General features: G+C 30.5%; 1 protein-coding gene across 7 annotated transcripts in view; it reads right to left on the minus strand.

Annotated features, from left to right (window-relative positions):
- LOC117170553 (fasciclin-1) overlaps nucleotides 1-12,969 on the minus strand; it is a 492,646-nt gene that overhangs the window by 36,407 nt on the left and 443,270 nt on the right. For 6 of the 7 annotated variants that reach the window (XM_033357371.1, XM_033357376.1, XM_033357374.1 and 3 more), the window contains exon 8: nucleotides 11,762-11,770. The exons of the other annotated variant lie outside the window; for it this stretch is intronic. In XM_033357371.1, coding sequence (XP_033213262.1) covers nucleotides 11,762-11,770 — 9 coding nt within the window. The remainder of the gene's footprint in view (nucleotides 1-11,761; nucleotides 11,771-12,969) is intronic. 7 annotated transcript variants of the gene reach the window in all.

A 12,969-nucleotide genomic window follows, 5' to 3' on the forward strand; every position in this document is an offset into this window, starting at 1 on the left:
TTTGGGATGCACATGGCATAATATTCGTGGACTATCTTGAAAAAGGTAAAACCATAACCGGAGCATACTATTCATCATTATTGGACCGATTGAAAATCGAAAACGCCGAAAAACGACCGCATTTGATAAAGAAAATCCGCTTTATCAGCACGACAATGCGCCTGTTCATTCATGCTTAGTTGCACAAGCAAAATTGCATGAAATCGGCTTCGAAGTGGTTCCTCAGCCACCGTATTCACCAGACCTGGCCCCTAGCGACTATTACTTGTTCCCTAACCTGAAGAGATGGCCCACCGGTAAGCGTTTTTACTCAAATGAGGAGCTCATATCTGAAACTGATGCGTATTTTGGAGACCCTCCGATCGAGTACTTTCCGGACGGTATCAAAAAGTTAGAAAATCGTTGGACTCGCTGTATCGACCTAAAAGGAGAGTATGTTGAAAAATAAAACCGACTTTGGCCAAAAAAACGTCTCCGTGTTTCATTTTTCAGGGACTTATCAGACTGCCTAGTATCATCTAATGCCAAATTTAGAAAATAATTTTTAGGATACTTAGGTATTTTTAAAATCTACATCACAACTTAGAAATAGAAAACGCTTTAATAAATAGAATCATTTAAGTGACATTACTTTTTATCAAGTGTCATGCTCCTTTTCTAACATCCGTGTAAAACAGTTACTTACTGTAAGGAAAAACGCGGTATTTTACAATTTTATATTAAGGGTAGTCTAAAGGCCCAATACCGGACTTGAATCAGTCTTTAAATGATTATATATAAACTAATAAATACTTATGTAATATTTGGTCAGTCATTTTAGGACTTTTATTTGTTTATTGATGAAGAACTGTGAAAGAAGCAAAATGAAGGGGCGAAGGTATATATTACGGGGCTAATCCAAAAATCTTTGAACTCGATTCTTTTGGCTTAAAAAACTTTAAAAAAAAATAAAGTCGACTATCCCCTGACAGCATTTGCTTTAATTCGCGTGTTAAAAAAAATGTGAATTATAGAAAGGCGTCAATCCACAAACATATTTATCAATTCAACATATCAGGAGTAAGCTTTCATCTATTTATAAAATGTGAATTACAATTTTCATCGACGTAAAACCTCCACCGTGTGAGGCGCCTTCACCTGAAGATGAAACTTATTCTCTACTTATCATGAAACTGAGTAATTGTATTTTTTGTCTATTTAATTAAATAATTCAATATCTTGAAATTAAGTTGTCACTTTTTCCCACTATATTGCGAATTACGCGATTAATCGAAATTTATTCTGCGTTCGGTCACAAACGTCAAGCGACATAACTTCAAAATTCATAGTAAGTTTTAAAGTTTTTGAATCTAGATAATTTTATAAACGTAATTTCTGTTTGAATTAATTCAAGAAGTCCATACCTCGGGAACAAGTCTTTATCTTACTTTGAAATTTCAAAATAGCATTAAGAAAACGTTTTTTGTCACTCCTCAAAAATTCGATTTTGGTGAGTTTGCCCCGTTTGCATCTTCACCCTTCAAATATCGCTTTAAAGGAAGTCTAATAAAACCAAAATAAACTAAAAATATGTAAGGTATTTGAGAAAAACACATTATTAATGTTTTCTCACAACAAAATTATATCCTTGGAATATCCCTACGATATCTCGGCAGGATATCGCATATCCTGAAAATGTCCTAAAAATCACCCAGGATATCCGTGGCAGATTCCAAGGATAACGAGATTTCCGCCCCGTATGATATCCACTCAATTTCCTTTGCAGGATATACACATTTTTAGCAATGGAATACAATATTTCTGAAATGCACATTGATTAAAATATGTAGAATACCTGAAACCATGAAGACTTACAAACATCCGTGTGTCAAAAAACCACTTTATACAAATCTCGAATATTCAGTTTCTTTCAGAATTCTATTTCAGTATAATTAAAAAAAAATTATCACCGTGAATGATTTTTATAGCCATTAACAGTCTACTTACAATAAAAAAACAAGTCACATTCTAAACATTTTAAAGTTTGCTGTTATTTCTGTTACCTCTAAATTGCGCAGTTTAGAGTTTAGAGATTATGAAAAAAGGCAATCAAACTAACATGTACCGCGTTGGTTTGTATAATATACATGAGACTAGATTGTAATCTAGCACGAATATTCGAGAAATTGTTGACTTTTGGTAAAGTGTCACTTATTACTGCGTGATAGTTTTCGCACACTGGTAGCCATGATGGAATTTACTTAAAAGTGAATTTAGGAGGGACTTTACTATTATTCTATTTTAGAATGTTGCATTTTTACGATTAAATATAAATATATTTGGCAGGAGATACATCGGAATTTTCATTAGTACGAGTATACTGTAAATTATGGAACTGAGATTTCTTGGGAACATCCTTGCAATATAAAATTGGGACATTAATGGGATATCCTGAGGATATTCTGAGATATCTTCAGGACATTCCAGGGATATCGAGATTTCCACCCTGTAGGATATTATTTGCGATATCCCTATGATCTACTGGGATATGCCCACGATATCCTGGGAGATAAATGGGATATCCTGCCAATATCTCATGCTGTGCAGGATTAAACTACACATAGGTGGTCGTTATTTCATTTTTAAGGGTAGTATTCTGAAGTCATTTGTCATACCTACAACAGCAAAAAATAAAAATTTTGTAGTGTTTAAAGGCCTTTGGCTACATATTAAACTTTTTTAACCTATAAAAATAGCATAATTTTTTCACAAAATTAAATCAAATATTATAATTAGTACTGAGCTTGAAACTAATTTAAAAATACAATTGTTTGGCTTTTCACAATAAAAATAAAAATTGTTGTATCAAATTTAACCCAATGTAGCGATTATCCTATATTTATACTTATACTATACTTACTTACTTACTTATACTATATGACTTTATATTAGAATTATTATTGGCATTTTTCGATATGAATATGAGATATTGTCATTATGAATTTTCATATTATAAGTGGCATTTTGTAATCAACAATATAAAATACCCATTTTATAGATTGAATCATCTACTACTTACAATCAATAATATATTTATTAACTATTACTTTATAAATGAGACATATTTTTTATGCAAAGGGAACTACAAATCAACATGTGTAAGCTCAAACGTGAGTCATATAATCATTAATTGTAATTTTTTTAAATATCGTTTATTATCCGTTAAAGTAAGAAAAAAGGGGGAGTAAACAAATATTTTGTCACGTGACGCAGGTGGAGGGGGATTATAAAAATGTCACACTGTAGCACGAGGAGGAGGGATGGGGTCCATTTAATGAAAATTAGCGTCACATGATTTATGGATGGTCCCTCAGGCGAGCACTCAGACGTGAGGAAACAAAATCTGAGCGGGCTATTATGAGTTAGTTCCCACCCACCGTCAGCCCCAAAATCGGCGCTATAGAAGAGTTTCACTCTACTTAAATTTGAAACCTCACAAACACAAAAAAGATAACACATTAATAATATTGCAAAATTGTTGCATTTTATAGCATCTATTATCTAAAATAAAAGAAAACCAAAGCAAGGACCATAATTTTAATAAGTGATAAAAAATTATATCATAACTTCAGAATTACACGAAACTTTCGCTTCCAGTCACCCAGTTCTCAGCCTTCCTAGAACTGCTAGCTCTCTCAATTTTTCAGGGGAGTAGAGCGAGAGCGGTTGCGAAATTATATAAATTACAATTGAAAGCGAGTAAGGCGGCCCTTGCTATTTAGGTTTCGATCCCCGGAAATCAGTCCAAGGTTATTTGAAGGCAACCCCCGATACTGGACTCGAAGCGAGAGTTTGGAAGAAAGTATGAGGAAATCTAAGAAACAAGCATTTAAAAACCTGTACTCACTTCTTGCAGGATAAAATTAAATAGATGATTAAATTTCGTGTAAAATAAGCCCTATTTCAAGTATTTTTAATAAGTACAGATTGAGTTAGCGAGTGACAAAGGCAGGGATAATTTCTGAGTGTTGCTAATTTTGAAGATTCAACTTTAAATCTTCGCCAAAACTAGAAGAATTATTGTGAAAATTTGGAAATCTCGAAAAATTAACCTTTAAATCTATTGTTTAAAACAAGCGCAAAGAACTTCAAAAATGTTGATCACGTTGATTTATCCTTTAACTAGCAAAACAAATGAATGCCTAGAAATCAAAAGGGCCTAGGCGCCTAACTCAACGAGCCATGTACGTTAACTCTTGAAAATACTCGTAGATCGCAACTGCAAAAACTGCTTTTCCTGACATCCTCTCTTATTCCGCCAATTTTCGTCACTATGCATTGATTTTAATTCGAAAATAATCAGAACACTTTCCTCTTTAATGTCCCGTTTTCAGTTTTTCGTAATTTTTTTCTTACAAAAACCCACGTGGTTTATAAATAAACTGCCCTTTTGATTGCACAGAACCCCTCGACTTAGGACTTTTATGGATTTTAACCATTTTTTTAACAATGATGCAATTTCTTCGTTTGCAGCATATGTACCAACCTATGGGGATTTCATTGAAGAATTGAAAATTGCAAAAAAATACTATTTTAAAAAAATGGCGCTTAAGCCCTTTTAATTTATGAGCCTTCAAATGTAGAGGCAAACAAATGTTGTATCTGTTAAGATATTTCAGCGAAATTGAAGTCAAAATATTTTCTTTACAAAATATGAATGTTAAAAAAAATTGTTTCCGCCCCTCTGTCGTTTTTGGATTCTGAAATGAAAGAAAATGTTTTTCAATACTTTGAACTATCCAATTTAGGAATTCAATAGGAAATAAACCCGATCGCGATTTTTTCGCGACAATGAAAATTCACTGTCGCTCTGTATTCAGTGAAAAAATGCACAATGTTAATTAATAAATTCATAGTTCGTAAACTGTTTGTCGTTGGATATTCGCTAATTGCTCACTTTAAAGCTTATTTTATACTCTGGAAACAAAGTCTTTGAGCTTTTCACATGTTTCTTAATTGCATGTAACAACCCAAGCAAACATGTTGAGAAAATGTTGCGATTCGACGTTTCTTGTTGATAAAAAACAATTAATTAGGAAAATTTTTAGTGTTTTAGAAGGATGTGTATCCAAACATTTTAAGAGAAAGATCTCCGTGTTTCTAAATTCTTCGAGCAATTGGCACTTTATCGACTAATTTTACTTTACTATATAAAAATCAGATTAATTGTGTTATTGTATGAAATGGCCGTTCTGAAAATGGTACAAAACTGAGTTCTTTAACTATTTACTTATCATTTCCTAGATTTGTCAGCTATATTTTAGAACGTTAAATAAAATATTAAATAAAAATATTAAGACCTTTATTCTGCTATTTTTTATTTGTTTAGAAAGTCAAATAATCATGCATAATCACATATTAGATGTTGTACCAGTGATTATGTTTAAAGCTTATTTATTAAACCTTTATTATTCAACAAATTTATATATAAATAATTGTAAAACAGAAATAGGTGAAACTTTTATTTTACTTGGAAGCGTCATAAGGGGCGAAAGGAGCCGCGGTTTGGGGCGGAATGGACCTCCTCCTCCTGTTCAGTGTGCACTAAACATCGTAGTGTAGCAGTCAGTAAGTTAGGATAAAATATCTCATTGTATCAGGTTATGAATTTTAAAAATTTTTTCTGGCTACGTTCTTGGTATTCTTGTCCATTGATTTATTATATAAAAATAAATCTAATGAAAATTAATTAAAAAAAGAATTAATAATTTATTAATTAATGGATGTAATTAATATAAAACACATAATTTAGCGACTGAAAATTTACAGTAATAAATATTCTTGAATATTTGCAATTTAAGAAAGGAGAAAAAATAACAAATACATAAAACCATACATTCTCAGCTCCTGAGTTATTGTTTCCCTAGTGACCAGGAAATTTACGACTCATGTTTCGACCGTGTCTACATTCCCAAAGAAAACTTGCAAAAGGCTTTCCCAGTCGCCGAGATTTTTCAATGGAGGCACGACATTTTTCATTTCCTCGGTCGAGTTGCCTACCTATTTTTTCTTTACTTTATATTTCCATTAGTTACCCTTTCTTTCTCTTTTCCATTATCTTTGCTTCATTTCAATGTGCTTTCTTTATTTCAGTTTCTATTCCCTCCAATTTTTCATTATATAAAACTAATGACTAACAAATATTGCAATGTTGGTAATTCATGAAAATGTCAGTTTTTACTATAAACACTTAGAAAACCATATACACCAAACTCTCGCGTTCAGTCACACCGTTCTCAGCATTCCTAGAACTACTGGCTTCAGCAGTTTCTCAGGGGAGCAGAGCGAGATTGGTTACGACATTATATATATATATATATATATATATATTCCCATTAGAAACGAGTCAGGTTTACGTTTCGATCCCCCCGAAACCAGGCCAAGACTATTTGAAGGCAACCCCTGACACTTGACTGAAAGCGAGAGTTTGGTGTATAATTATAATGTATTTAAGGATTAATTGGAAAGCGTGCTGGAAAATGAATTTTAGTATCAAGATGATTTTCTCTCAGTTTCATAGTATAACAATTAAATTATTTAATGAATTGTCTGAATTGAAAACCTGTTGAGATTAGGAATGAGGTCCGTTTAATTACTTAATTATAATTTATCTGATTAAAGCTTGTATTGAGACGTACATTAGATACGCTTATATATATAGAAATCAAATAAACTTTTCTTGAATTAAAAAATATTTATTTGACTCGATGGAAGTTCCGTGGATTTCAATAAATTGGATGCGAAATAAATTATGTCCATTCAAAGAACATTTCCTTGAACCGAAAAAGTATTTATTAATTCAAAGAAAAGGTCGTTTCAATTAAATATATCTTTTCATTAATCTTATATTAAAGAAATCCTCCTTTGACTCTTAGAAACTTTTGGAGGATCTCATCAATCCCACACTCAGAACAATATTTTCTCCGGATAACAAAATAGTGTTCTTGTAGGTGCAAAAATATTTTTGTTAGAATTTTGGCAAAATGTTTTGTTATTTTAATAAAACATGTTGTAGAACAAACACAAATTTTGATGATCCAGCGAAACCAATTTTTTTTCATGAATACTTTTCTTACTTAGTGCAGTTATATAGGTTGTAACTATGCTAATTTTTTAGAACAATTTTCCAAGTCTGTGCATTTAGAATTGGCATTGAATGAAAGTTACTGTTCATAAAAAAAAACTTTTTGCGCTGCAAACAAAAATGGGGCTGAACAAACAAAAAAATCGTTTGCATAAATATCAACAAAATTATTTTGTTATCTGAACCAGACATTTTTCTCAATGTACAAAATACTAGCATTCAGTACAATTTCTATCAAATAAACATACGTATTAGGAAGATGAAAAAAATAACAATCATTTTGCTCCAACATTGTTCGTGTTTTTCACCTTTCTGATATTGTATTCTTGTACAAACAACATATATAATGAATAAGCTATGAAAATTAGGTACGTAGGGAAACCAAGGACTAAGTGAATCACTCTGATAATTAATAAATCTACAATTGTTTATGCGTTTTTTTTTAAGTTAAGAATACATCAGATTTCTAATATTTAATTAATTTATGTTGCACTACGATTCACTATCCTTCATTTGTGTAAAGGTGTTGCATGCAATGGATAGTGTGATCAATTTTTCGCTCAATGTGGGGCTTAAAAAATTAAAAATAAACCTGAAAACATTTCTAAACATTAAAAAAAAATGTATTTTTTACATTTTTGAATATTTTCTCCTGGAAACTAGAACATTACAAAATTAATACGCTTCTTGCTATACCAAAAAGTTATTTAGCTATGTACGTATGTGTATGTAAAGTGGAGCGTGAACTTGTGAAACACACAATGGGGTCAATATGTATGCTTTTCACGTCTTACGTGCTTACATACTTTAATACACCAAATTACATGATTAGCAAAAGTTTCTTTCTTTTTTAGTTTCGAAGTTTCAATAGAACCTTATTTAGCAAAAAGTTGAGACGATTTTCTGCATAAATTTTTAAGCAACCCCATCACGCTCCTATGAATACTTTTAAGAGTTTGAAACTTAAGGAATTACTGCGAAGTGGACGAACATAAATGGCGATATTTTTTCTGATATTCTTAAAAGGGATTTTCTCAAAAACCCCACTTTAAAAATTATTATTATTTTAAATAACCAGGCTGTAAAAAACTGATAGGATATATTTTTTACATTAGCAAAAAGTTGATAAAAGTATCGAAAAAATAAAAAGATGTGGTCTTCCTGAAAATTTTGTTTTCAGTTTTTCCAAATTCGATGAAATAATAAAAAATATTTGATAGAAAGCCCCAAATGTTTTATTATATTTTGCTTATAGTTTCTACTTATATGAGAAAGGCACCCGTCAGTTTTGTAAGGGCTTAGCCTCTTGTGTAAACTTTTATACGAACATTTTTTCATACCTTTCTTTGTTTTTGAGAAAAATGCAAAAATTTAATTTTTCCATAGAATAAACTATTTTATGAACAAAAAAAAGTACAAAATTTAAACGTGGAATTGTTGAGCAAATTAATTTGTACTAATTTTAGAACAATAACCGCCATTTTGTCTTTTTTCAATTTTTATTACATTTTTAGAGTATTATTAATTGAAATATCAAGAATTCTCAAGTCGAAAAAGAAAGAGAAACTTAAATAACTACGTTTGTTCGGAAAATAATGCATTTTGAAAAAACTTTGTGTACATTTTTTAGAATTCGCAAGTAATCTACGAATGATGGTGATAAATCCAAAACATTTTTTGATAAAAACAAGAAACACGTAGTTCTTTATTTCCATCATAGGATGATATGTAAATACCAAATCATTCTGACACCCATAGTCATATCTACTTTTAAATTAGGGTCAATAGGGGTAACTGTAATACAAAATTATATAGGTATAATATGTTTAATAACATTTCAAATGTTTAAGAAGAGTCTTGTTACATATTCTGCCAAAATTATCTTAGTTCTTTCAACTTTTTGTTGTTTCCTTCTTTAATCAACCAAAACTTGCCGAAAGTAATATTTTTAATTTTCATTGATAGTGCGTCATCGATTTTTGATTTCCCGTTATTACGGGCAAGTGTAAGAAAAAACTTAAAGCTAAACGCATGGAAATGTATAGAAATTTGAATTCGGAATGAAAGTTCAGTGATATTGCAAAACTTACCTTTTTTAAACTGTGTGATATCTAATTGCTTTAAAAATTATTTGTCAGTGAGAATGAAAATATTGAAATGTCATTTACCAATTTTTATTATGTCAGTTACATTTTTATTGCAAAAACGAGGTTCATTCACCTTTCCAAACTAACATGGAACTATTAACAGATGATCTTATTTCAAAATGAAAGAGAAAAACAAAGAGAAGACATCACGCTCACCGTAAGTTTGATTTTTAATTACTCTGTAATAATTTATCATAGCAAATGATGAAAATGTAAAATTCTTTGAAAACTCAACGACTATTTAAACAAAATATAATATCTTCTTTGATTCTTAAAAAGAAAATCAACAAAAAATGTTTAATATAGAAAAAATTCAAATCAAAATACCAGATGACACAATCACGAATTATAGTTTTCCAAAAGCATCTCAGTTTCTTCAAAAATAATTATTTAAACTAATACATAATGGCAGCTATCTTTTATCTACAAATAATAAGAGATATAATCTTTTTGTTGTAGTAAACAAGTTTATTTGACTAATTTGTTTTTTATTAAAAATTATCTCTGTATCACACTTCGAATTTACCCATGTCGATTTAAAATATACTTAATATAATTTGAAAAATGTACATAGAACACAAAATTGAATGCGATTTACAACGTCTACAACTTATAATTATATCATAAATAACCGTTTGAAATACAATAACTGAAAAAACTACAAAATTTAATCATTTCCGTATAAAAATTCTGGAACAAAATTATACAACTTGATTTCGCTATTGATCAGCGAAATCGATAACAATTTAAGTCTTCATTTAAAAAAACTTAAAAAGTATTTTAACTGGCTCTTACCAAATTTCTAGAGTCTTTATGAATATAACAGTTTTAAACTGGTAGCTTGAAAAGTTTAAGATGGAATTGTTTCAAACATGAAGTTAATATTAAAATCGTAACAAGTTAATAATGTTCTCAAATTCTAATTGTATAAAAGTCCTATTGAAATTTATTGTAAGAGCAGCTGTACGCCGACATACATTAAATGTACACCACGATACGAAAGCTGATAAAAAATAAGAAAAGGACTGATTACAAATTCAAATCATGAAAAATTTCATATAAAGCCAATGTCTTTTTTGTATGCTGTACTGTCCAACCAATTATAAATATTTGGTTATTTTCTGCTGATTAATAGGGGGTTTCTTGATCTATCGAATGACCCAAAGAAAATATAAAGATTAAGAAAATGAGAAAATGTCGATTTTATAAAATGTCGACTTTTTTATCTGCAGACTAATCGGAAAAAACGAGTATAAAGAAGAAGACCTTGAAACTATTTCTACAATAAAATAAAATCAATAACAATATGCGAAAATTGTAATTTAATGTAAAAAGATTTGAGTTAAAGTGCATACTTAAACAAAAATGTGTGGTTTCTAGCAGAATTTGTTTAAGATTTTCTATGATTTTCAACGATTATTTAAAAAAAACAACGGAAAATATTGAAAATCATTTGCAATTATTTGAAAGGTTCTACAAAATTTACAAGGTTCATTTGGTTGTATTTTTTTGTCATTTATTGCATCTAATTGTAAAAAAACTATTTTCATAAAGAATAACAGTACACCAGCTAGTATACTTGTACATCCATTTATTCAGATGATGTGTAACGCAGAGTTATTTCAGTATTATAAGTACTTCGTAAATCGTGGAGTAAAGGCAGTTGAAAAAGAGCATAAAAAACGCCCCACCAGTTCCCGCCACACATAGAACGAAGCTATCCATCCGATTATAATCGAGCCGAACCGCTGCTTAACTTCGGCAATTGAACGAGAAGCCTTAAATAATTCCATGCATCCACGCGGATGCATGGAAATAGCTGAAAACTTTAAGACACATTGGTAGCAACTTAAGACTATGTATATATGTTTTTGAGTGATAATAATTGTAAGTAATGTTTATAGTAATAAATCAAACACAGAGAAAATACTAAAAAAATGCGTCGCACCTTAGCAGAACATAAACTGTTTCTGTTTCGCTAGAAAAGCAAATACAGTTGAGGTGTAGAGGGTTACATAAAAAGTGGAAATCACATGCGCCTTTGTGTAATAAAAGGATATTGAAGGAGAAAGCAGCGTTGAAAAAGTACAAAAACACCAAAGGTTACAAAATACAAAACACTAAAGACACACCTCATTCTCCATCGCGTCTTTCAAGTGCTCTTTCTGTCACATTCTAAAGCGATTAGTGATAAAAGCCAAACGCCACAATATGCATCTAGCGGTTGTAATAAAATATGAACAAGATATATCGAGGATGAGCGAAATAATATGGCGAACGATAAAAAGAAGTTTGTGAAAAAAGTGACAGAGTATAGAAATGATGTAAATGAATGAGTAAGGAAAAGAAAAGAGGAGGAAAATTGAAAAAACATTAGAGTTAAAGAAAAACATATAAAAACCATTTTTTATCCTTTTTCTTTTTTACGAATATTGGTGATCACACACATGTAAGAGAAAAAAAACTAGAGAAAATGGCAGAGGTGTATTACCTTGAAGGACTGCACAGAGAAACCGGAAACCAGGAGATGGTCCGTAACATAAGAAGCGAACAGAAAACAGAAAAGGTAAACTTGTATTAGGTCGAGTGCTGTAAAATGCAGAATGATGTAGAATTCCTTCCCAGCTTTTTAAATTTCATGAAATAAAAAGAGGAAAGCAAAGTAAAATTGTTTAAAATTACTGAATGAAGTATTTTAAATAATAATGACTGATAATGATGGTTCCAAAAACTGGATATCTAAAAATTATATTTCTGTATATCGCATGATGCTGGATGTCTTTGCGTATCTTTCTCGCGATCGATGAATCCAAAATATTCCAAATCGCTACGGATGACTGTGGAAATTGAAACTGTACGTGTAAAAATATGTCTACCTACACTAACAGAGGGTGCAAGGGAATGCGGTAGATCTATCTTTTTTTTAAAGATTTTTTTAATTAACGGAATTACTTTACACCCTTAAATTCGAAAATTAGCGTATCGTAATACATATATTAGTTTTGATTGACATAATTTAGGAGTAAAAGCAAAATATTTTTTATCAATAAAAATTTACGACAAAATTTATTCACAAAATTGAAAAAAAATCGCTACGATTAACACCAATAAGAGTCCGGAAGTTTTATTTATGTAATTATAAGCAGTATCACCTTTCAATAAAATTATTTGGAAAAAAGTACTGAGTAATTTAAACGCTTGTAAAATTTTCGATAACATTACGATGTAAAAAGGGAGGATTTAACATGAGAAATTCATGTGCCAATCGTAGGAGAATTCGAAGTTCCTTTCTGGTAAATACGCTTTATCGAACTCTCAAAAATTTAATGATAATCTATTAAATTATAATTACCTGAGAAGTTCTACTGCAATACATGAATATCAGTATTATGCTTAAAATAGGCTCATTATTGTTTATGAATTCATAATTCCAAAGCAAGTTATGATAAATATTAACGTTACTGCGTTCGTCGTTGTTGTTGACCGCAATTATAAACGTTAAGCATAATAAGCTGGTACCGTGGATTGTAATTAATTAACTATGCGGTACTTGCGTATTGACGCTTACTCGTCGAGGGTATCAGTTTTGCCTATGTATTTCCTGCGTGGATTATTAATGTTTGGATTAGTGGGCTTATTGAAATAACTTTTTATCGATATTGACTGTAGAGCCTTTGACATAAACTGTAGTGTCATATA

This window comes from Belonocnema kinseyi, chromosome 4 (assembly GCF_010883055.1).
Source record: "Belonocnema kinseyi isolate 2016_QV_RU_SX_M_011 chromosome 4, B_treatae_v1, whole genome shotgun sequence".
Lineage (NCBI taxonomy): Eukaryota > Metazoa > Arthropoda > Insecta > Hymenoptera > Cynipidae > Belonocnema > Belonocnema kinseyi.